Raw genomic sequence first — 25050 nt, forward strand, 5'->3', positions numbered from 1 at the left:
CAAAAAACATGGAAGAGATAATAGACAAACCCTGCTTTTACACACAATATAAAGGGTGAAAAAGAATGAAGCACAGCACGATAAATATATCTAATGATTTGATTATGATTATGACATAACTGAACTATCAAGGAAAAATAAAAGAACATATATACCAATGAGTATATTCAATTTAATAAAATGCTTCTTCAGTTTCCTAGATTGGTTTCCTGAAAAATAAATTTACATCCTAGAGTGTTTCAGGTACACATACTGCAATTTTAGGAAGAGTGCTCCTTGACTGAATGGTTGAACTTTATGCAGATGCCTTCACTTATGCAAGTAACACCACTTATAGAAATGGAACACATATCTGAGTTTGTGACTTGAAATAACTCTCAGAAACCTGAACACCAGCATGCCTCTTTGACTACTCTTCCCAGAACATTACTTACTAAAATTTTGTCATGTTGTTAGGAGGACTATGGTATTATGACTTATCTCACAAATTTGTATTTGGAGAATGTTCACGCTCTATATCCCCTTATGCTGGCAGATGGACACTTAGCAGAGAGGACATCAAGCAAATATACAATGAACAAAAGTAAACCTCAGTGGAGTAGTTTTATGCTCAGTGGCTGACAGTGTGAGGCTCTTGGTCCATTTCCTCTCAGGTCTGTAGATCTCTGAGCTGAGCAGCCTGTCCTGCTGCTCTGAACAGCAAAGGCTCAGCCACTAGAACAGCTTCTTGTGTGTTGTGCAGAGCAAGAGAAAGGCACTGGTGGAGCAGGTGAGTACCAGAGCAACTGCAGAAACATCCAGTGACAAGTTCAATTGCACCGGGCTCTTTCTGGCTGCAGCAAACAGGTCGAACATCCCAAGTACCTACTTTCCATTCATCATGTCCCTCAGCCTGGTTCTGCCACACACCCCTAGTTCTGATCACTAAAAAGTCCATTGTGACCTAGTGGCTGTCAAAGAGGAGGCATCTCAAGATGTGCTGACTGATGTTGGCGTCGGAAGCAGCAAGGGTGGAATTTTAAGAGCAGGAGTACCAATAATATGTGGAGAAGAAAATAATAGGAATGATGGGACAAGTGGGAATGAATTGTTGTACATCCAATCTTATCCTTTCCAGTGCAGATATGTGCAATTGAAATAAAGAATTTAAAATGAATAGCAGACAATGAAACTAATAAGGCACATGAACACTGAAGATGTCTTATGACAAAAACTTAAAAAATGTTTCAAAAATAGGAGAATAATTTAAACTCAAATGAACACACAAGAAACTCCTGAAGGAAATTTTTCTCCTTCTTACTGAACAGAAATATGATCAGATTGAACGTGATAATACATAAGAACAGGGAGAACCATCCTAAACTAAGTAGCAATGACCATATGGACTGAGAAAGCCATTTAGTGCAAGCCAGTCCTGGGAAGCTAGAAAAGAAAACGCCATAGTTATCCCTTTCTCTCCTTTAAGTTAACTGTGAACTTGAAGTAACTGAAAGGAAAACTTGGTAAGCCTAATTTTAAATTGCATCTTTGTTATTTACTTTGTATCCCCTCCTATAGTTTGACCTTTGCTCTTAGAGTGAACTCATTTTATTCTGAAAGCTTATCTTGGCATTAAAAGCAACTCTAAAGCAACTTTGAGACGAATAAGGCATATTATTATTTGAAAAACAATTAATCTAAATAAAGAAGAATCTTAGTCCTATCTTGTTGTGCTCAACCTATGGCAAGTGGGAGGAAGCTTGGGAAATGAGCTCTCTAAGCAGCAAGGATCAGTTTGAGAACTTGTAATGTCTGGTATTGAGGAAAGTCAGGTCTCCCCTTTCAGCCAAGGAGACATGATACACAGACATCCCAGAAACCTGAGAAACTTGTTAAAGCTGTTATTTCTATGTCCTGCTGTGGAAGTATGACAGAAAATAAAACTTAATTATATATTCACTGCACACTTATTCATATACATTTCATCTGAAATCATCACCAGCCTCTCCCATCCGCTGTATCTCCCACAGTCTATAATAAATATTTAATTAAGCTCAAAACAGCTGTTCTTAAACACCTAATCTAGCTTTAAAGTTCATTGCCTTTATTTCAGTTCTGAAAAAAGGGCTTCTGTTCCCTAAACTTTTCAATTACCAGAGTGAGAACAAAACCCCAGCTGCCTGTGGCACTGATTATTACATTTTGAAATGCTGTACACTATCAGTTTGGACTGCTTCTCCATAAAGAATTTTTTAGTAGAATTTGCTTTTGAAAGGTAACCCATTTATCAGAGTAACTTCTTGATGAAGTCAGTTGGCTTAACCTTGTCATGAAAGCAGGAAGTTCCTTTAGCAAAGAAATTACAGCTTCTAAGATCTGGATATTTACAGCTGAACAGTAAGCTTTAGTCAGCTTTCACTCATCCTTCTTTAGAAGCTCTGCCTGATTTTTTAACAGACTTTGTGCTGTAGTTAAAAACCAAAATGGTCTGAGCCGAACATGACTATGTTTTTGAGACACCAATGCATTTCCCCGTAAGAGAATTTCCAAGATGTAAGCTCTTAGGAGAAAAAAAGTTGATCTAAATCAATTATGTGATTGAAACTGATTGCTGCCTTAATGGCAGAGAAGGTTGTTCACTCTCAGAGCAGCTCTAAGACTAAAATAAGTAAAAAATCAGAAACCAAAGCATTCTGCTAAAAGAGCCAAAGGGAGACTTTATCTGTCTTGTATCTAAGCTGTGGAAAGGAATTTATATTTTTCTTCATAAGTAGAGAGAGAGAGAGAGACAAACAAATGTTACTTGAACTAGCAATTAACAGTATCATCATGAAGAATTCCAACAAATATTAAGGAATCACAGAGCACTAATTTACTAAAATAGCTGAAATGGCTAATTAAAGATTATATAATTTCAGAAAACATCTGATGCATGTGAAGTTTACTGTGCTGTGCAGAATATTTAAAGATATAGCAAAAGACTGCTTTGCCGGAAGGGTGAGGCAAAAATACAAATACCTAAATTTTTAGAGCAGATTTTTAAATTAAAAGTATTTCCATTTGACTGGCATCAGCTTTTGCAGAAACATTCTTCTCTTTGGAATGAAGTCTCAAATATTTCAGGCTAAGCAAGCCAGATAGGAAAGTCTAAAATACGACTTTACTGTGCAAAAGTGGTTGACTCTCTAACACTGAAACTAATTTTCCTTTTCATTTATTTTGTTAGAAGGAGTTTCAGTAATTGTTCCAATTTTCTGACTGTGAATGTGTTCCTAGAATGGCCTTAGCAAACAAAAAAGGAACAAGAACTGTACACACTGGTGCATCTAGAAACTTTATCCCTTCCTATCCCCTGCCACAGTGCTTCTCGTTCTGTTATTCTGTTGTAGAGTGTCATATGGGAAGATAGATTGGTATTGTTAGCACCTGATTATCTTACAGTGTCACTCAAATAAACAAGAAAACCTCTAGTGTTTGTTACTTCATTCTGACAGATTGAGGAATCTCTGTAGGGCTGAGATGCTTTCATGATTATTTTTGTACCCAAGAACTATAAGCACTTATGGGACCATAAAAACTTAATCAGAAGAAGAACATCAGAAGTTGTTCATGGTGTGCCAAGCCACTGTCCTGGAATTACTTAAATCACCACACCCTCCTGCATTCTGCCTGACAGCCTTTGGTGGAAAGAATTTCCTTTTGGAAGTATCATGTCTTATTCTCTTACATTAAAATATTTTAAACAGTAGGAATGTAAGTCATGTTTATTGAAAACTGTCTAATTCACATGAAATTTTACAGATTCACTACTCTCAGTACATCAGCTTCTGTGTATCAGTCAAAAGCCTTCTTTTTCACAGCATCATTTACCTTTCAGGACCAACTGCATTGCCATTGTGTCAGTGTGATGCAGAACGCTACCTGTCGCCAGACAGTGCTTCACCTTCCCACACTCAGTATTCTCATGTGGGCAGGAAGTTCTCTGAAAACATCAGTAATAAAACCTTCTTTCAAAGAAAAAAAAAAAGGAAAAGCAGAAGACCTAGTTTTACTGCAGTGCCAGAAACAGCCTTACCGTACGTTTATACAGCAGACATCAAAGACAAGCCACATTTTCTCTGTCAGAAATCCCTTATTTTCCTGTTACTTTCTTCTCGAGCAACATTTGTACACCTCAGTTTTAATTGCAAACTTTGATTTTCAGCTCTGCGGGGCAGGACACCTTTTTTTCTTCCATGTAACCAATCTCCCCCACCAAGAGAGTGTTTCAACAAAGGGACAATTATTTTGTAACTGTTTTCAAGATGTATTTCTGTGACGTTGTGTTCCCCAACAGACACCTTCCTAAATAAGAGCTCAAGTAAGTCTTCCCAAAACACCACATTTCTCCACTGAAAACTTGTGAAAGACATAACTGTGTAACTTAATGCCATAGGTGCAAATTATTTATGGTAATATTGTGATCCACATTATAGATGTATGTTTGACAGATGAACTCCTAGGAGTCATACAGGAAAGAATATTTTTTGCTATTTTCTAAGCATTGCAAGAATACATACACTCACAAAAGAGTAAAACTTACAAGAAAAAGAAAACACTGTGTTTTAAATCCAACCAACATTTATGCTATTATATCATGAGTTTGTTTCTTTTGTTAATTAGAAATAAGGAGTTCATTCAGTAGGTCAATTCTTTGCTGCTAGTATTTCACCAGTGTCAGTAATGGCACCTCCGTAGATTTATACAGATGCACCAGAATAATTTCTTGTGATTAGACTGATTCAGAATTAGTTATCAGCTTTTTCTAAAGCAGCTTTCGTGGCTTCGTTTGAGAATGTTGAGGTTAAGATTTACAAATATTTCTGTGTGTAGATATGTATCTTAATAAAAGAAAATCAGACAAAGTGAGCTGAGTCTTCATATACATATATACATATGTATAGTGTAATGCAGACTGTACTGAGCCTAGTGACACTGCACTCCTATGATGTTATTCACACATATATATATAATTTGAGGTTTAGATTTAAGAGACTGATTCAGAATTAATTGGGAAAATTTTGGGGTTTTTTTTCCCCTTTCTGAAAGCAGCTCTTTTTTGCTTTACCACAAGAACATTATGCTATTGCTTCTGCAGATGCTACCCCAATTGTAATTGCCTGTCATGCAGTGAAGCAATCTAATTAAAACCACTTATTTGCACCTATTAACCAGTCTCTTTAAATTCAGACAAAAGACTTTACCACAAGCTAAAACATAAGTACAGAGTGTGGTCTGCAATTCAGTAAGAGAAACAATGTGTGTTTTTAGATAATTACACTTACCTCCATTTTCCTGCTATTACAAATTAACATTAACCATGAACTTAAATGGCTATGTAAATCACTACACCTGGCCACTAATCCAGACACAGACTGCTAGTAGGACAGTGGATAATGCATTTCATCTTTTACATGCTTCAAATGGTGACATTTTTTCTGTTGAGGGCAAATTGCTGATTGTGTCATGGTTTAGAGGTGCAACATACAAAAATTATAAAAATAAGTTTGATAAACTGCAAGAAATAACTTGCAGTTTTATCTCAAGAAACACAGGGATCTTGAGCAGTTTTATAGATAAGACCAGAATATTCCTTTGCAATCTCCTTCACCAAGAAAATATTGTCTTTTAGAACAATTAATATTTCAGTTATTTCATAGGGGAAAAAAAAATCTACAGAAAGCTCTAATGTAAATAGCAGGCAGGGCACTAAACCAGAACGGCTTAGTAAGTACCTGACTGCGTAAGCTCATCTGGTAGAGTTTTCCGCACTTCCCTAAAGCGATGCCTTCACTGAGGTGCTCTGTTTCACACTGGGTAATGCTGACCGGGCAGGTGGAAGAGTTGTGCTGTGCACCAATTCAGTGCTATGGCCATCACATCACTTCCTTTAGGGAAGCTTTCTTTAAGGACACAGCACTGCTAGACTGAACCCGCTGAAGAACTGGTGCTTTTATCATTTCATGTTTCTGTATTTAAGAAATGGGACAATAATAAACTAAAAACTGTATCTTACAGCAAGATAGACAGACTTCCTAAAGTTCACGGGTGGCTTTAAGAACAGGATTCCTTCACCCATTTTTTGTGCCACTTCTCCAGGGTTCCAGGCCGTCCTCATGCCCAGTGTGTATCCATCACTTATCCAGCTCTGCGTACGCCGCTGCTGAGCGCCCATGCGCCCCACTGGGCGAAGGGGCGATGATTCGGAGCCGGACGTGGGCTGGACTCTTCATTACCTCAACAGTTATCTGCTTCCACACGGTCTGGGCTACTCTCAGCGACAGAGGTCTCCTCAGGGGCCACCTGGGCCACCGGGCACCGCCCCCGCCAGCGCCGCGCTCCCTGTCCCTGCCTGTCCCTGCCTGGCCACCCCGCGCAGGGAAGTGTCACTTCCCGGGAGGTGCCCGCATCCATCACCCACCCTCGCCCTCAGCGCTCGCCCCGCGCACCTGGGTGCGGGTCAGCGCTCACAGTCACAGAGTCAAGTAGGAAGAGACTCGAGATCATCGAGTGCAGCCTACGAGCGAACACCTCTGTGTCAACTAGACCAGCACTGAGCGGTCCCTTAAACACCTCCAGGGACGGTGACTCCACCACCGCCCTGGGCAGCCCGTTCCAATGTCTAACGGCTCGTCCTGCGAAGAACGTCCCAGCAGGATGTCCCCCAGCGCAGGTTGGGACCGGGCGAGGCAGCGCCGGGCCCTGCGCGGTACCTGCGCAGCTCCCACCCACCCTCAGCGCGGAGCGGCCGCCGCGGCGCCGCCTCGTCCCGCCCAGCCCGCCGGGGGGCGGGGATTGGGCGAGCCCGCCCGTCACTCCGCGGCGGCGCCGCGCAGCGATTGGCCGCCGGCGCTGTCAGTCGTCGGCGGGGCCGCGCCCGCCCCTTGTTGTCACGGCGCCGTGCGGGGCTGGGGCCGTTCGCGCCGCTGTTGTTGCCGCCGCCGCGGGAGCCCGGGCGGGGAGCGGCTCCCCGGCCTCGCCATGGCCACCAGCACCACGGGCTCCACGCTGCTGCAGCCCCTCAGCAACGCCGTGCGCCTGCCCGTCGACCAGGTGAGGATGGGGAGGCGCCCGCGCCGCCGCCGCTCCCGCGGGCTCGCCGGGAGAGACCGCACCGCGCCCCCGCTCCGCGCCGTCCTGCCCCGGCCCGGCCCGGCCCCCCGCGGCCCCTCCGTCCATCCGTGGGGCCGGGGCGGGGCGGGCGGCGCCCGGAGCGGGGGGCGGCCGCGGCTCCTCTCCGCACCCGCGGGCGGGGGGGCGCCGGGGCGGCGGCCGCGCTTCGCGGGCAGGTGCGCCCGCCCCGGCTGGTCCAGCATCCCGCCCGCATCCAAGCCTGTCCTGCCCGGCCCTGCCTCGCCCCAACTTGTTGGCATCGTCAGTCGGCCAGATGTGGATCCGCAGCTGGCAGCGGGGCCGGTATCAGCTCAAGGGATGCGAAGGTTGCAAATGCAAATAATAATTGCAAATGCAAAGCAGCGCGCCGCGCCTGGATGCGCCTGCCAGGGGGGTTTACACGCGGTGTTAAATAATGTGCGCCGCACACAATGCTGCTGGGAATTCGTGTGTGCTTTGTAGGCAGAGCGTTTCTGTGTATCTATTGTCCAAGTGATATAAAAATTCCTGAAGGCTGTTAATCCTGGTATCTTCACAAAATATCAGAAGATTACAAAATAAGATTGGGAAACTGAGGTTTGCTGAGTTTAATCACTGAAGCTGGACCAGAATGTTTGTTTATGGGGGAAGTGGTCTAGACCTCTGAAATCTACATAGTATTTATGTATTTAGGAATACATAAGAAAAGTAATCTTCATATAAATTTTGTAGCACCAAGAAATTTCATGTTAGGAATTTTTTTTTAATGCTTAATTCATATACATATGAGTGAAACCCATCAAAGAAAACAGTCTGTGCTTCAGTAGAGGGAGACTTTGATGGCTTGTTTCTACAAAATACACCTGATAAGTGAGAGAGGTAACTGGAAATGAAATACAGAGGAAGGAGCATGCCTAGTGAATGTATTTTGGAAGTGGCTGAGTTACACATTCTTCTTTTTTTGTCCCCCATTCCCCAGCCACTTGTTTGAATGGAAGGATGGTTAAGGATATACAGGAAAAAGTACCTTCTAGAAAACTGGTAAAACAGGCAAGTTGAAATTGAGCTTGCTGGGATGGAATAGATACTGTGCACCCCTTGCAATGATACCTGTGGCTGGGATCGATGGCACCTCATGGCTTGGTGCCTCATACCTGCAGGTGGTATGCTGCTCTTGCCAGGTGCCATGTGGTTATTTCTATAAAACCTCCAGCTTCTAGAGGATACTGTAAAACACGTCAGAGTTGACCGTCTTTTTATGGCATGATGGTGGTGGTGTATAATTTTATACTCATAGTAGTAGTCATAAATTTAATTGTGACATAGTGTGACTACGGCCAAAGTAGTTTTGAAATTGTGGGTACAACATTTTGATGATAATGAAGTTACTTTTTATCAAAGCCTGGAAAACTTCCCTGTATTGAATGTTTTGCAACAGATGCTCCTGTAGAGCCAAGAAGTTTTTATAAAGTACACTTTGAGCTCTGTTGGAGCTTTTGACACAAAATCACATTGGAGGGTGGCTAGGCATGTAGTTTAGAACGTTTGTTATAAGCAGTTGGAAGTCAGACATACATTGTTTTCAGACTGTACATAATATAGGTCCAGTTGTGTATGAAGAGCTGATTGTGGCTGGAGTATGAATTGAAGAGCTTCAAAATTTTGCTGCACTGAGGAGAACATATCTATAAAAAACCTGATTTAAAAGAGCAAAGTTTTTTGCAACCTCAGTTCAAGATTCTATCTTGATAGTAAGTTTGTAATACAGAAAGAATGTGAATTGTGTTCAGTGTAATCAAATCAAAGGGAGTGAAGGAGATAATGAGGTCAGGGAAGAAAAAGAAAGTTCTGATACTCTTTGGTGTGTTTGCTCAGAGATTATGCTTGACATTTGGTGATACTATAAGCATACTCAGAATGAAAATGTAGCACTGCTTTGAAAAAATAATAGAAGAATAGAGGTTTTCTTGGTTAGTACATTGTTTCTACTACTTGCTCCAAATCTGTACTATGACTACAGTCATACCAATATAGCAGCTGCTTGAAATAGGCACTCTGGTATAATACCAGCACTCAACTGCTGGAGATCAGTAGGGGTTTTTTTTCTCCACTCACTTTCAGTTTTGACCACAAATAGATACTAATCTTTATCCAAAATGTTGCTTATATTGTGATTTAGATTTAAGCCATTACTATCTAATTATCCTGCTAATGCATATAACTCTTGGAAGACAAATTGAGGTAGCATGTGTCCAATGTTGCCTTACTCGCTGGTGCTCAAACAAATGAATGCAGAACCTTCCCTATTTGGCAGTGCCTGGAAGCAGAAATTTACGTTCAAGGTGAAATTGCTATCTTTAAGATTAATCAATCAGATCCACATCTCTGTGTGAGAGAAATTGATTACTTTTTACTTAATGCTTGGCAGAACTAGAGGCAGAGATTTGAGAATGGTGTTGGTTATGTGCTAGTTGGAAGTCAGTGCAAAATATGAAGGGTGAGCTCCATCAGAGCCATTTGACACAACAGTCTTCTCTCTGTGCCCAGCTGTGTTGCAGAAGAAAAACTTTGTTGTTTTAACAATTTGCTAGACATTTTTTCTTGGAACTAGAGTACCAGGTAGCTAAAGGAATGGAGAAGAACTTGTTTTCTGCTTCTGTGTGTATCCCCCAACAAGGTATTGTGCAGAAACTTGTTGCTGTGTTAACCTTTCCTTTGTCTCTCGATTTGTCTTGCACCAACTTAACCTGAAGGGCTACTTGGAAAAGTTAGTGTGTTCTTCATAGGCTTCTTGGGCCAGTTTTTCTGTTATTTTCAGTCATTTGATGAAAGGGAAGATGCTCGGGGTCAACAAGAACCTACCACAAACTTACCTTTCTTCTGTATTTTGTAGTAGGAAAAAAAAAAAATCACTGCTTGGGAGTGAAATGCCTCGTAAAAACTGTTTCTTTTGACATCTTGGAGAATGTAAATTGGCTGTTCAGGAAAGGAAGCATTCTATCAACAGCTATGGCACGTTAGGTCCTTAAAGTTAATGAATGAGTGAATAAATATTAATGTACTTCATATTCCTTGTGTCTTCTCAGGGGACAGAAGGAATAAAAGTAGCCGTGTCCTTCCCAACCTGGACTACTTCCCAAGAGAAGTATGGGAAGGTCTACCATAAAAACTTGGCTGCTAGTGTATCACATGTTGCCTAATATATTGAAGTTGCAACTGAATTTTTTTATTGTAGTTATATCTGTCACCTAGCTTTATATTTTTCCTGTGTGTTATCATGTAATATTTAAGCCTCTGCTTCTTTCTTCTTTCTCTAAGGTGAAGCCGGAAAAATAATGTGTTGGACTTTGGTCTGTTTCCAATTCTATCACTACCTTGCTGATTTTCCATTGACAAATGACTTATCTTAATGTGTCAGCTGACTTGTCATTAAATTGGAAAGATTTAAATTTGCTTTGACAATGATTCCAGGAGAGCAAAGCTTTCTTTTTGGCTTTTTTGGTCACTGTGAGGTTAGGGGAGTTCAGAGAATCATCATTGCTTTCACTGCTTCCACCAGAGGGAGCAAAATTGTTTACTGAAAATGTACAGAAATTGTAGGGGTTTATTCTGCCCTTCATATATTGTAGAAATTTGCAATCTGTAGTAGAGGAATAGTTGAGCAGGGGAGATAGGAGACTGGCTACGACAATATGTGAACATCAACTTTTTATATGAGTTGTCTAAAAGATTGATGTTGAGATCCTGAAATATGGTCTGAACTTCAGTGATTATCTTCTAGATAAGAAAGGGAGGAATGTGGCTCCAACTACTAACAGTATAGATGTGTGAAGATATGTGGACAGCATAAAATGTCATGCTTATGATTATGCACTTGACTTAAAGTCCAGGATGCAAAAATAAGCAATGTTTTTTCAACAGAAGAAAAAAAAGTTCTGTGCTATTTCCACACTTTTCTTGGTTGTTGGTTTGGTTTTTTTTTCCCACCAGTCTAGTTTTAGCTTTTTTTTTGGTTTAGTTTGCTCATTTATGTAGAATAAATACAATTTTCTATGTGGGTGCCATCAATCTTCAAACAATCTAAACGGACTTTTTTATTAAGAATAGACATAAAAATCCAACTCTTCCTAAATGTGAATTGCATAAGCCACACAAACTTGCTTCATTTAGTGATCATAAGCCAGCTTGCTGTACCTTTACATAATTTTCTGCATACGTTTCCTTGTGCAGAGAGTTATCCAAGTTGCTTTCATCATGCCCTTAACACACATAAAAGCAATGACGTATGTTGAGCTGTGTTTCACCTTTAAGCCCTCAAGGAGAGTGGGCAGGAATTTTTTTTTCCCCTTGTATATATCTATGAAATATTTATTTCTTACATGCATATGATGTAAGAAAGCAATTTAGCAATTTTTTCTCCTTTATTTTGATGCCTTGGAGGTGAGCACAGCTGTAGTTCGGAAAAAAGGCAAGGTTTGGAGGTGGGGTAGGGAATTTTGCTGAAAAGCATTATGTCCCTGATTTGCCTGCAGGGTACATCTGAGTATGTCTCCTAGTTAGATCTGTTATTTCACAAAATTTTGAGCATTAGTGATGTCTTATCATCCCTTGTTTTCTGCCAAGGCAACATAAAGTATCCTCCTGAGGGCTGAAATGTTTTAGTCTGATAAAATCCTTTTTGTCTAAGCGTGGAATGGATGTCAAAATGTTTGTCCTGTATAACTGTCCAGAATTTAGATGGCCTAACATTTGACTGAAGCATTATCAAACTAGAAAAATGAATAAAGGGAAGAGTGTCCCAAGTTTCCTTCTTTCAACATTGATTCTTAGACCCTTGTCTAAGGGTATGGTTGTGGAACCCAGGGCAGCTTGTTGCTGATTTCTCAGATATGACCCAGGAAATTTATAAGGAACAGCTGTGAGTAAAATTAGCATTCATGGGTGTGTAAAATGCAAACACTGAAGGCAAGGGAGTGGTAGGATAAGCAAATTGTGCCCCTACTTTGCCCTGCACTTTCCTTATGTGCTGCTAGCAGCAGTCAGGAGAATGAAGGGTGGATGGCAAAACATGATCTCCTATGATGATAGATAGAGACTGTAGTGGGTGAAAAAAAGCTGGAAATAAAGTTCTGTTCTTCATTCTGCATGTGCTGTTCTCAGTGGCGATTTGAATCGTTTGTGTTTGCTAGCCAAGGTTTCAGTGGTTTCTTAACTTCCCTTTGAACTCTTGGAAGGGAGGGAATGTATCATCAGGAGGGTCCTGTACAGTGACACCTTTCCCAGGTTTTACTGTTGGTGGTTAGGTGTTGACTTACTCAACAAACATTAGGTAAACAGTTAACTCTGCAATGAAGAAATACATAGAGAAGGATGGAATGGTTGGGATAAGAGGAAAAATTGACAAAAGTGACTGTCTTGAAGGAAGAGGTGAAATCTGTCATGAACAGAGTTGGAAAAGAAAGCAAACACTGGGTTACAGTGTTAGAAAAGATGGGCCATTTATGAAGTAATAGATTTAGTGCAAGAAGAAAATAAATCCGTGTTATTCAGGTTCATGAATATTGTTGTGAGGACGTAAATTACAGAGCTGCTTTAATTCTTTAATATTTACAGAAGCAACAGTGAATTTTGCTCTCTCACTTGCTGTCACAGGATGTTTTCTTCAGTTTCTTGCAAAGCAGTGGAAAAACTCAAATATAGTTACACTCAAGGTTTCTACAGTAAACATTTAAACTAAATATTCTTTACCTGAACAGCTTATGGTCACCTGCTTTGTTTTGTCACATTCTTTTCACATTCTTATGCAAGTCGTATAGGTTGTGTGTGAACACGCATCTGTGCTCATGACAGTACAACCCATTTCTGAAGCCAAAATGGGGTACAGGAGTTGCTATGAAAATACTGCAGTTCTGGGATGTGGAAAAGAAACAGTGGAGTGCTCAAAGAGTGGTCTAATAAAGAAAAAAAGATTAAGGCATAAGGAAGATAACGAGAGTCACTTTTTATGGAGTGCATGGTTACCATTGTGTTGCTTTCTGTTTCTGAAGGGTTTCTGCTCTAAATCTCTTGTACCACAGCTATTAGATCTTTTCACTCTGTGGGCTTTTTCTTGAGTACTGTGCTGACTTTAAGCAAGAGTTCTGAAAAAGCAATAAAACTGAAATAGATGAGTCATATTTATCATTCGGTGGTCCTGACATTTGTTGACTTTTCAGTCTTGTTTGCCTGTTGCTGCGTTGACCTAATGAAGCACTGTGATACATCCTTTGCAGACTTGATTACAGTATACTTTCTTCACATTTATTATTTTGACTAATGTGCACTTTTCCTGAGTAACGTGTGCCCATTTTTTTTTCCTTGTTCCCCTTGAACTAGGGAGTCTAGACTGAAGTTTTAGTTTTTTCCTGGAAAGTGAGAACAACTACACGTAGCCAAGTGAAAACCTGTTTGCTTGATGTGTGCATCTTCACGGTATTTTTGTTACAAAGAAAGTTGATGTAGCTCTTCAGTATGGATATTTTATTTTCCTTCTTTTCTTTGGGAAGTATTTTAAATTCAACATCAGTTGAATCAACATTGCTAGTCTTTTAGCACTTAAGTGAACAGATCTGTTTGAGAATTTCAATTTGTCTGCAAATTTAGATAAGTGCTCGTTATGCCTACTTGTTTTAAGTGATCATTCTGATAGCTAAGCCATCTTTTGCAAAGGAAAATGTTCATAGCTCTGCTTTTTATTCTAGAATAATATATCCAAAGGTGAAGAAGCTGTTTTGGTTTGGCTATAGTGTTGTGATTTTCTGTAATCGGGATTTTGGTGTTTTCTTCTATTTTCAGTTAAAGTGACCTAAGCTGCAGAAGGTGTACTTATTCTGAGATGTGGCTTTTGAGCATACTGGTTGTTTTACTGCAGTGGTATATTCTATATACTAATGCCACCTGTACAGATCATTCTTAACCTTTCTGACCTGCCTTTTGGCTGAGTAATTCTCTTGATTCTACTGCTTCCTTTCAATCTTACATATATATATAAACACATGCACATATGTAAAACCCCAATTATTCAATTGACTAAGCGTGTCATTGAAGAATTTAACTGAAGGCCCAGACTAAAATGAATTGGGTTTTATTCTTCATGGTGGAAAACTAGGAAGAATTTGAGGTCACCACAAATCTGCAGAATTTTAGAAGTTCAGTGATGGCTGAGATTTGTAGAAGGTCTACCTGTAGGGTACATTAGCTAATAATTTTCTGTAATGGAATTGAATGTAAGAGGTGAGATTAAAATATTTCAATATAGAAGTATAATTCTAAATGTTGCTAAAATATTATTAAAATGGGATTATTTTGAAAAGATGTAACATCTCAAAGGAGTGTCCCCTGCTTGTGTGGATTGTTGTATACTGTAGATGTTTAAGGGGCTGCTGTTCTGGTGCTTGGAGATGAGGCTAGGCTGATCTCATGGGAATGATTCCTGAACTGGGAAAAGCAGGAAGATAATAGACATAGAGGAATACAGAATGTGTTGGATAGTAGCTCTTTCAAGGGAGAGTGTAATGAAGCCCTCTCCTATTTTTTTTCCTTCCCACAGAGAGCACTGAGAAGCTGACATTTTAAAGATGGGCAATATTTGCTCTACTTGCTAATTGAAATTACTGTTGTTGTTACCAGATTTGTGCTTGCTGTATGGACAAGAGACTTACTTTCAATGTCTGTTGCTTATTTTAGGATGTATTTCAGTTTCTCACATACCAGAAGAATATAATTGGAGTGAAGTAAAATCTTAATTGAGAAAATGTCAGTTTCTGGTTGCATTTGAGTAAGATACCTCCATAGATGTTGGTTATTTTGCTGTATTTTTAAATGCCTAGGAAAGCGAGTAGCTTGTAAAGTTTTTGTAAAATTTCAGACACGGTAGTGGTTCTCTGGGCTTTCAAATAAAAACTTGTCATTCAAATGCACGTTTGAATACCCTGTATTTATAGATGACAGAGAATAGAAATTTTCAGTTCCCCTGGAATTGCTAGATGGAGCTTAAAGATTAACTAGCAATAAAAGGATAAAAGAATATAAAAATATGCACACAGGATGATAAACATAGCTGGAACTATTGGATAAACAGATAATGAGGAATATAGTGGGTTTTTGGACAAAGTTCTACCTCAAGAAGTAACCGCTCATTCCTAAAAAAAGTTCAAGGAAAGGTCACCTGTAATATTGAGGCACTTGTTGAGTATGACCACCAGAGACCCCTTTAGACAACCCTCTAGAACCGTGAAAGGGCTTCCAATAGGAGACAGATGCCTGCAAATTAATTCTAGGAAAAATAATGTTTATGTATTAGCTAGGAAGTACACTGTAATGAGTATGTATGATCATGATGGAATGAATACCCTGTTGTAAAATTTCACACACACATTTGATTAGCAAAGATAGCCTCAGAAAGTGTCCAGCACTTTAATAAAGAATGCCTGATTTCTAATACTTCAAATTGTGTTATTTTCCAGCTGATTTTGTTATCAGTGTACTGCTGATACATGTGATAGGGTAGAGATTTTGAGTTCACGTCATTATTGCAGGTGCACTGTGAGTGTATGATAAAAACCCGTGGTTTTAAAAGCACAGTAACTGAGTTGATCTTTGTTTGGAGCTGTGTTGTGCCAACATAATGCCAGGCTGTGGTGTTTTGATGTTGCAAACTCTTTTTCCATGGTAGTCTGAGATCTGCAATCCTTAACTGGCCAAACCAGTTTTTGCTTAACAGAAGCAAGTGATTTAGGTCCTCATTTTTTCTGAAGAGAGAGGAAAACAAAACACAAACAAAAAAACCCAAGCCAGCATTCTTAGTCTGATTTCACCTTTGAACCAAACTTGCATCCTAGATTTTGGGTATTCCCATGAATAAATAGCTTTTTTTTGACAACTCATGATCTATAATGGTGAATTCTTAAGAGCCTATCAGAGAGAACACCCTTCAGCCAATCCTATCCTTAATGAATTAGTTTTGGTTGTTCTCACTATGAAATGTACATTGATGTTTCATTTTACATCTTTAGTCATACAGTTTATTTTAGAGTAATTCTGAGTAATGATTAAGTAAGCCTTCTTTGAAAAAGCTGGTTGGATTTGATGCTCATTTATTGCACAAACCCGATTACTATTGCCTCCATCATGTTGTTTGCCATGTGCTTTGCTCTCTGTAGCATACTTAAGAATTGCAAACTGGCAGCTGGGAGTTAATACTGGAAATAGAACTACTATTGCTAACTTATGTCATAACTGGATTTGATGTTTTGGACTGAAACCAGCTTAGAAAGAAAATGTTTAGGATCTTATGTTAAGTCCTTTCATCTGCCAACAAATTAATGGTGAGTTGAAGTGTATGTGTGCAATATTAAAAAGCATTTGCCAGTGGTGTTGATGTTGACTAACACAAATGGTTAGAGCAAGCACTTCAAGGAAGTGGCTGGTGTTAGAGGGCTTGGGGTTTTCATCTGAGTAAGTGTCCCTTCATACTGGATACTGTATAAACATTCAGCAGTGCAGTCTTTGCTACAAAGAACATAGTGCCTTAATACAAACATCTCCCATGCTGGTATGATTACAAAATAATCACTGCTGCTTATCCTCCATTTCTTCACATTTCACCCATGAAGCAAGGTTGAGACTTCACAACAGCAATGTTAATTAGTTATATTTTCATCATGTAAGGTAGAGTATTAATTGAATAAAAAATACATTTGAAAGCATTTTTTTAAGATTTATGATGCTTTCAGTTGAAAGAGGAATCTTGTTTCTTCCTATCATTCAGAGAAGAAAGATTCTCTGAACTACTCTTAAGTATCTGTCAACTTTCATCAAATAACCTTGCCAGTATCTCTGAAGTTGTCTTCTTGACATTTCCCAATAAATTGAGGAAAATTACAAAGTGGTTTGATTTTGAGCCTTGTAATGGAATTGCTTTTTTCAGCTTTAGTGTGGAAAATGTTATTTCCTTTTTTTTCCCCTTTAATATTAGTGCAGCAACTTTGAGGCAGTAGTTGGAAAATTGACATTGGTTTCCAGTAAGTCATTCTCACTTTTCAGTTCCTAGCTGTCTGGCATTAAGCAATTATTGGATAATTGTACAAGTTGTTTTTCTGTTTGAAGAAGGTTAGAAATTGGACAGAAGACTACCCATCCATACTGCTGTCTGGTTGCTGTGGAGAAACATTAACTCCTGTATGTTATAAGCAATTTTTTGTGAACTCTTACAGATGTTTTTCATTCCTCAGCTCATTGTTTTTGTGGGAAAGGGAAATAGTTTTGACTTAACTTGGAGCAGGAACAAGAAAATAATGATGTTTAAGGAACAAGGCAGAACTGATGCTTCATTAATTGTGGTAAGGTTTGGCAATTTTTGACAAGTATGTGTCAACAAACATCATGCTTGACGAGGTTTGTGTTTAAAATGTTACTGCTAAAGTGGCCCTACAGATTTAGAAAAAACATCAAAGCCTTGGTTTTAGGGTCTTTGTAAGGTGTATGTACACCATTCTGTCTTGATCTCCTAGGTCTTGCAAGAACTCATTTTAAAGTGGTTTTGTAATTCATATTCTGTTTCTTTTCCTAAAAAGTCTTTTTTTCTCTAATAGCCATAGACATTGAAAAGAAGAGCTAAAGGCTGGAGAAGAAGAATGCTGCTTAGTGCACCTTGCTCATTGGCCCTGTCAGGTACAGGGGAAGCATAGATCATAACTTTGTCTGTGGTAGAATGGAGGGCCAAAAAATTACTGTAGACAGGGAGACAAGTAATGCTGCTATCTTGCACCTCAGAAAAACTGGATTCCAAGGGGAAAATGTACCTCAGTGTGGCTAAGAGGGGTACTCCTAAATCTTTGTCTGCATAATTGCTGTATCCACAGGTTCTTGACTGTTGTCTGTAAAGCATCTTGCATCTTAAACTTGTTATTTTAGGCTCTGCACATGATCAGGTAGGCTTCAGTGCTTCTGCTTCTATCTGGGTAGTCTTTTTTCAAAGCCTAATTCTTCAGCAATAAGAACAGAAGTGTCTTCTTATTTTTCTTAAGGAATAACTTAGAAAAAATGCAATAAAGAACAAACAGACAAAAATCCACAGAAAAACAAATCCCCCAAAAAGAACCCTCACATCAGCTTTAATTTATCCCAAGTGTTGTATTGAAGCCATGGGCATTCACTGCATTTTAAAGGTTTGAATACTTTTTTTTTTTTCGTATTGGAGAAAATTTGTTAAAAGTGAGAAAATAGGGAAGCACCAAGACAAGACAACTTGCAGAGAGTTTGTGTGGGTTGTTGGCAGAGTAAAATGCAACATTCCTGGGTCGTCTTTGGTGCTTCACCTGCTAAACCACTGTTCTCTTGTGAGGTACTTTGGTGTAAATGTTGTTCTTTGGGTGTCTCTCAGTACCTTGCTATAGCTGGTAAGCAAAACTTTGTGCCATTGTGTTGCTGCTTTTCAGTGGATTATTAGTAGGCTGTACAGCGTGGGCCTGTGTGATTAACTTGTGCCATCCAGTTAGGAATTATCTGTATCAATAAAATTCCCTCTCTACTTTGGCTGCTTTTCTGAATGAGGCAGATGCCTTCTGTGCTGTGAAGTAGCAGGATTCTGGAGGATTCTGCCGCAATTGACTGCAGCAATTGGCTTTTGATACTAAAATATAGCTGATATGAAGAGAAAGCTTAGCCTGAAATCGGAATTAGTAGATAAAATTTGCATGTATTAAAATTAGTTTTGTAGAAGAAATAAACTTTTCCTCTGTGTTTTATTTTAATGTGGACTTAAATTTCTTTAACGATTTATTAAAGATGCTGTCTGTGTTGTAAAGTTGGAGACTTCCAGGTCTTCAAATCCAATGTTATGCTAGAATTTCCTCTTGATGATGAAAAGCCTAGCGACAGTGACCTTTTTCTTTTTTTTAATTTATGTTTAGAATTGATGTCTTAAATACTTATCCCTTAGCAATAACTTTGTTTCTACAAAAGCATGGCATAAATTACATTGTATTCTTTTAAAATACTAAAATAAATGTCTTTAGAAGTTACATACTTTCTGTTGACTTTTGTAGAGGTCATGCAAATAGAGAGTTTCTTATGTAGATATCTTATTGCAGTTAATGATAGAATGGATTTGTATTTTGTGTAGCTACTCCAGATACTGAAACTGTGAATTTGTGTTCATGTTTTACTATTACATTTGGCATGAGTTGTGCCTATGAACTGCAGTGCTTGTATGACTAGTTTTGAACCGAAATAGTGGATTTAATTTTGAAATTGCTAGGCTACACACAGCAGGCTCTGTAATAGCTTAGTATGTGTAACGCACACTTGTATCATTAATTGCTGAATAACTAGTGGTGATAATTTACATTATAGTTGTATATTTTTTATTCTTATGTGAACATAACTTTCCATCGCATGTTGCTTTCTCAGGGTGAAACCTGCCATTCTATGGCAAGATATTTTTTCCCCCATGAAATCTCAGCTTTAAATAGATCTTGGCTAGTTTTTTTTTATTTTTAAATTTCTTCTGTAAAATTGAAGCTGCTTATTGGAACAGGTTTGTGACCTCATGGAGGCACATTACAGTTAGGTTTGAAGACTGCATCATGCAGCTTTAGGGAATGTGTTGTCTTTGTTCTTTGTGGGTGTTCTGCTCACATCTGACCAAGTCATATGGTATTTAGAAAGTTGTATTTTGCCCATACTCATGATGTTATAAGAGCTTGACATAAGTTTTCAAAAGGTATACAAGTATACCTTTTGAAGTTTGTATATATCACATTTGCCAACAAAATTGCTGCTTGGTTGAGTGCCTGGTTTTCATGGAAGCTTTCAAAGTGGTGATGTCCAGCTCTGTCCTTGTTCCTGCTCATTTGCTGTCTGTTCCTATTGTCTATTCCTATAGACAGCCAGATCATTTTTGTCACCCTTTCAAGGCAAGCTGTGTATGTGAGGGCAAGTTCTTCATCTGTCTCAGAGTGTGGATACAGCGAAGCTGTCTTTCAATTCCACACTGCTCAGCATGGCTTAAGATGGGAGATGGAGTTAGGAAAAGGCTGAAAATGAAATTTTGGCATTTATTACTAAACCAAATAGTGCAGTACAGAAAGCAGTGTTTCTGTGGGATGCAGTGATTGGCATTGAGGAGCCAACATGGGTGCTGTAATAATTTTGGGAAATACTGCCTTTGCCTAGGTTAGTCTGTAGGCTAAATGTTCCCTTACCTTTGGAGCAGATATTCTAGTTCAGTTAGTTTAAAAGAAATCAGGTTTCTGTATCCAGACACCATTGCACAGCACTTGCAAAGTGTGTGAAGTGCAGATAACTGGGGGGCTTCAGGAGCCCTCTCTGATATGAACTAAACCATTGTGGAGATTCACGAATTACCTCACTGCTGGAGTTGGAAGTGCATACAGTGGAATTTGGGAGCCCACAGAGTCTGTTTCTCATTCTACTTCCCGTAGTATTGGCAAGGGATGAAACTTCTTTCCATGTGGAAATGAGTACAAGTGGTAGAAATTAGTGCTGTGGACTGAAAGACACAGGTAAGTTTTGATTTTTGTTGTAGAAATTGTTTTCTTTTAAAATGTAAGTAGTCAAGTACTCTCGATGTTTACCATGGGAATATATAGCCTGTGATAGCAGATGCTCAGAAGTCAGAATAAGTGTCAGATGAAGATTGCCCCTGTGACTCTAACACTGCTCAGCAGTGCTCACAAACTCTTCCATATGAGCTCCTTTATTTGGAAGGCAAATCAGTAGTAAACCAGAGGGTTTTTGTGAACTGGAGAAAAATAGGGAAAAAAAATAGATTGTAGTGATGCCTTTAAATTTTGCTTGCATTTTGAGATACTTTGGGCTTGATTTATAGGCATGCTGGATAATCAGAATAGCAGCTGAATTTATATTTTCAAAACGCAGTTCCAAGTAAAGTTCTGTTAAAAGTACTGACTGAAAAACTAGTCACCAAGTGTCTGAAATTGAGCAACCAAAGTTAGTGGGCATTTATTTTACCCTTTGGGCTTTCATAATTTTTGTGCTAGTCATTCACCTTTAGAATAGGAATACTGATCTTATGAAATGAATGCAAAGTTTACATTTATTGTATGTAGTCTTACCATGTTATGGACAGAGCTGCATAATATGTGAAGTTCTTATAGTCAGTGTAGAATGCAGATGGTAAGCATTTAATGGGTCACAGGATGAGGGTAAAAACTGGGCAATTGTCCATTTGCTGAATGAATCAGAAACACTGCTGGGGAAAATAAACTAACACAGCAGAAAGAATATAGTCAAAAGTAGGTATGTATAAAGGCTAAACTCAGGTTGCATGGCTCTCAAACCTTAACTGCTTCATGGCTTGGTTTTACAGATATGTATTTAAAGCTTTGGGAGCTTTACAAGTTCAGCAGAACTCTTGGTGCTTGTAATCTGCATTTGGGTGCACTGAGACAAGGATAAGAATGGGATTGGTAAGGGTACAGAAGAAATGCAGGGTGATGTGTAACTATTGTGGTGATGCCTTAGATTTCCAAGTATTGTATATGTTTGTGCACTTTTTGGGAAGAGCACTTTGAAACTGCACTGGCAGTTTAGGATTCATTTGTGAGGAAGGGTTTTGGAAAAGGCGCGTGCTGCTTGGGTCACTTAGTTTTGTGTTCAAAAAACTGATGTAATAAATTCACATCCCTGGAAGTTGGCTTGTGGGGTTGATGTGAAGGTATGTTATTCTGCATTTTATTGCTGTCTGTTCTCAGAACATTCTTTTGGGGAAGATGTTTTGGGTTTTTTTTTTTTTTTTGATGGGGTTTTGTTTGTTTTTTAATTAATGGGATACTGTTTTTCAGATACAGATTTGATCATATGAGTAAATAGCTAAACAAAGAGCAAGTGCCCAAGAAAGTTACGCCCTTTTCACTCCCTACCTGCTGAATCCTTTCTCAGGTTTGCTTTTTGTGTTTTGCGTGAGGATTTTACTCATTCCTAAACCTGCAGGCTCATCCTGAATTGTGAGATTCAAGGTTTGTTGTTTGTTATTGTCTGCTCCTATCGAGTTGGTGATCCAGGTCAGAAATGCTAAGCACTTCTGCCCTTTTCATAGTAGTAGTAGGAGCCAGATGACGACTTTGCTTTTTCCCTGGGTCTTGCTAGTTTGCTTTTAGTAGTAATCTGAAAAAGGAGGACACTGTGTGATACCAGTTGGTAAATTATCTATATTAAAGTCAAAGCACTAATGTGTGGGTATTCAGTAAACCAGCAATGCAAGTGTGTCCATTTCAGAACTGGTTTCATGCTCATTTCTTCCCTGTGTCTCTTTACGTCAGCTTCACTAGATATCTGTGAAGGTGCAACCTTCTTTGTCTCCCTTCCCCTTCTAGTCTGTCTAGGATGTGAGTTCTTTGGGTCAGAAACATGCTTTGTGGGTTACATGGCATAATTTCTGTAACAAATATTCATACAAATGTTGATACTGAATTAATAATTTTTTTGTTTTTATTTTTCTTTCTTGCCCTCTTTTCTAAAACATTATCAGTTTGTTTCCCTTTCAGTGGTTCACTTGACTGTTTTGTATGAAACTTTTCCACTAAATCCATAGAATCATCTTGAGTAATAAACCTCGCTCTGTTTCATTTGCATCATTGCTTATAAAGGAGAGAAAACAGGTCAAGTTATGCCCTGGAAGAATATCTTCTCATTTATTTAGGATTTTTCAAATACTGTTAAAAGCATAATAGAAATGTGGTAGTAAGAGAATTAATGAAAAAGTGTACGTGGCAATTTAAAGAACAGTTTAATTTAGGGAACTGCACCTATTAAAAAGCACAGTCCTGCCTTTTGAGTCTCTTTCCCTGCTGGCACTTAATGCTTTAACTTGGTGTTACAGGTTTTGGAGTGGTTCAGTTGTTACAAGAATGAGAGTTCTGTAGTTGTTTTAATTGCTGCTTTAACAATGATCATGTTTGCATACTCTGACCCTTACCTATTAAGGCCTGAAACTTGGTTGAAAAATTGTTAAGGAATGGACAAAGTGAATTATGGCATTGCAAGTGTGCACTGTGTTGCTGCAAACATCAATATTAGGTTTGCTGTCAGGAACATAAAAATAGTATTGTCATTGTACCCAGTGGTGTTAAGATTAAGTATGTATTTCAGCTAAGTGCCATCAAAGAGTCTAAAACACTGTTGTGCAGAGGACCAGTGAAGCATGCAGGATGTACAAGTTCCTTTATTGAAGTGCTTAGGACCTGAAGCACTGGTCAAATACTGGAATCATCTGCCCAGGGAGGTGGTGGAGTCACCATCCCTGGATGTGTTTAAAAAAAGACTGGGTGTGGCACTTGGTGCCATGATCTAGTTGAGGTGTTAGAACATGGGTTGGACTCGATGATCTTAAAGGTCTCTTCCAACCTAGAAATTCTGTGATTCTGTGAAGCTGTGGTTCCCAAGCTGTTGCTTGTGATGACTTGGGATGCCACTGTTAGACATGGAAAATTGTTAGGCAGTTTTCTATGCAAGTAAACAAATAAAATCTATGAAGGGAGAAATGTTACTTTCTAAATAAAGTAATATATCCAGATTTTTGTAGCTTAAGCTACTTTTGGTAGTGGTTGCTGTATTTGAAGAATTTTTTTCTTTATTGTGCCCTTACTGTTACATTTTTTTCAGGGCACAATCAGAACAATTCTTTTTACTTACTGATTTAGTTTTATTCAATTCTGCTTTTGCTTTCAGTGCCCTAATGCCTTTAAATATTTAATATACAAGAAATTTTCTGTCTTCTAGAATAAGTGGCCTGAAGGGAGGAAGAATTTCTGAAACTATCCTACTTGAATGCACAAGAAGAAAATGCAGTGTGCAACCAAGCTGTTTATCTGATTACGTAGCACTGAAATGCACTTAATTGAGCCCTGCTTCTGCACAGACTACTGAAGGGATCTGTCAGTGATTTTTGGAGCTGATATGTAGCTTCGAGTCCTGCTCACTTAAAAAACCAAATAAAACCAGAGCTCAGATCTTCACATTACTGGGAGAGTAGAGGTGATTTAATGGTTGATAGTGGTTTGGTATTCAGAAAATCTACAGCAAAAGACGTAATTTTCTTTTCTTGATTTAAGCACATATTGCCTCATGTGTTCAGTGCATCTTTTCCTCTGAGCTGCTTGGGGGAGCACTGGTTTGTGCTTTGGCCAGGGAGGGACTCATGGAGCAGCTCTTAGACATGGTGTGGTAAAAGCCATGGCAAAGCTACAGGTTCTGCAAATTGCTGAAAATGTGTGCATATTTCTGTTAATTTTTAATACACACTTGTGTGAGTTCTTCTTTCTTTTTTTTTTTTATGCAGGTCAACTTTGTAGTGTGCCAACTGTTTGCCTTGCTTGCGGCTGTTTGGTTTCGAACATACCTTCATTCAAGCAAAACTAGCCCATTTATAAGACATGTTGTTGCAACACTCTTGGGCCTTTATCTTGCACTTTTTTGTTTTGGATGGTAAGTTGCACTTAAATTCATTTTTCAGGAACTTGTCAATTTTTATTTCTGTGTTACAAAGAACCTCATTGCCTAATTCTGTGGGGTTTTTAGCTGCTGCAAATGTACAGAAATCAGCTTAAATATTCTGATGAGGTGCACAAATTTTGAAAGGTCATCTGTTTGTGAACTGGTAACTACCATACTGGCTGCCTGTGGTTTTGGGAAGATGAAGCAGGTGCAGTTTGTTTAAGTTCTGCAGCTTTTTCTCTGTAAACTTGCTGGAGAAGTATTCTCTTGAGGTGTAGCACAGATGTGGTGACTAGGATAATTCCCCATAAATACTCATGACATGAGAGAACTCAGTGTCTTTTTCTGAATATTGATATATGTGACTTTTTTAAGGAAGAGTTGCTGGAACTGTAAAGTATATCTAGTGACACTCCTAGATAA

At 39.1% G+C, this 25050-nt stretch overlaps 1 protein-coding gene across 1 annotated transcript in view; it reads left to right on the forward strand.

Annotated features, from left to right (window-relative positions):
• The first annotated feature begins 6890 nt into the window (after nt 1-6890).
• MBOAT2 (membrane bound O-acyltransferase domain containing 2) overlaps nt 6891-25050 on the forward strand; it is a 93883-nt gene continuing 75723 nt past the window's right edge. Inside the window, exons 1-2 of the mRNA XM_038133738.1 lie at nt 6891-7071; nt 24473-24618. Of these exons, the coding sequence (XP_037989666.1) occupies nt 7000-7071; nt 24473-24618 (218 nt within the window). The 5' untranslated portion in view covers nt 6891-6999. The remainder of the gene's footprint in view (nt 7072-24472; nt 24619-25050) is intronic.

This window comes from Motacilla alba, chromosome 3 (assembly GCF_015832195.1).
Source record: "Motacilla alba alba isolate MOTALB_02 chromosome 3, Motacilla_alba_V1.0_pri, whole genome shotgun sequence".
NCBI classification, from domain to species: domain Eukaryota; kingdom Metazoa; phylum Chordata; class Aves; order Passeriformes; family Motacillidae; genus Motacilla; species Motacilla alba.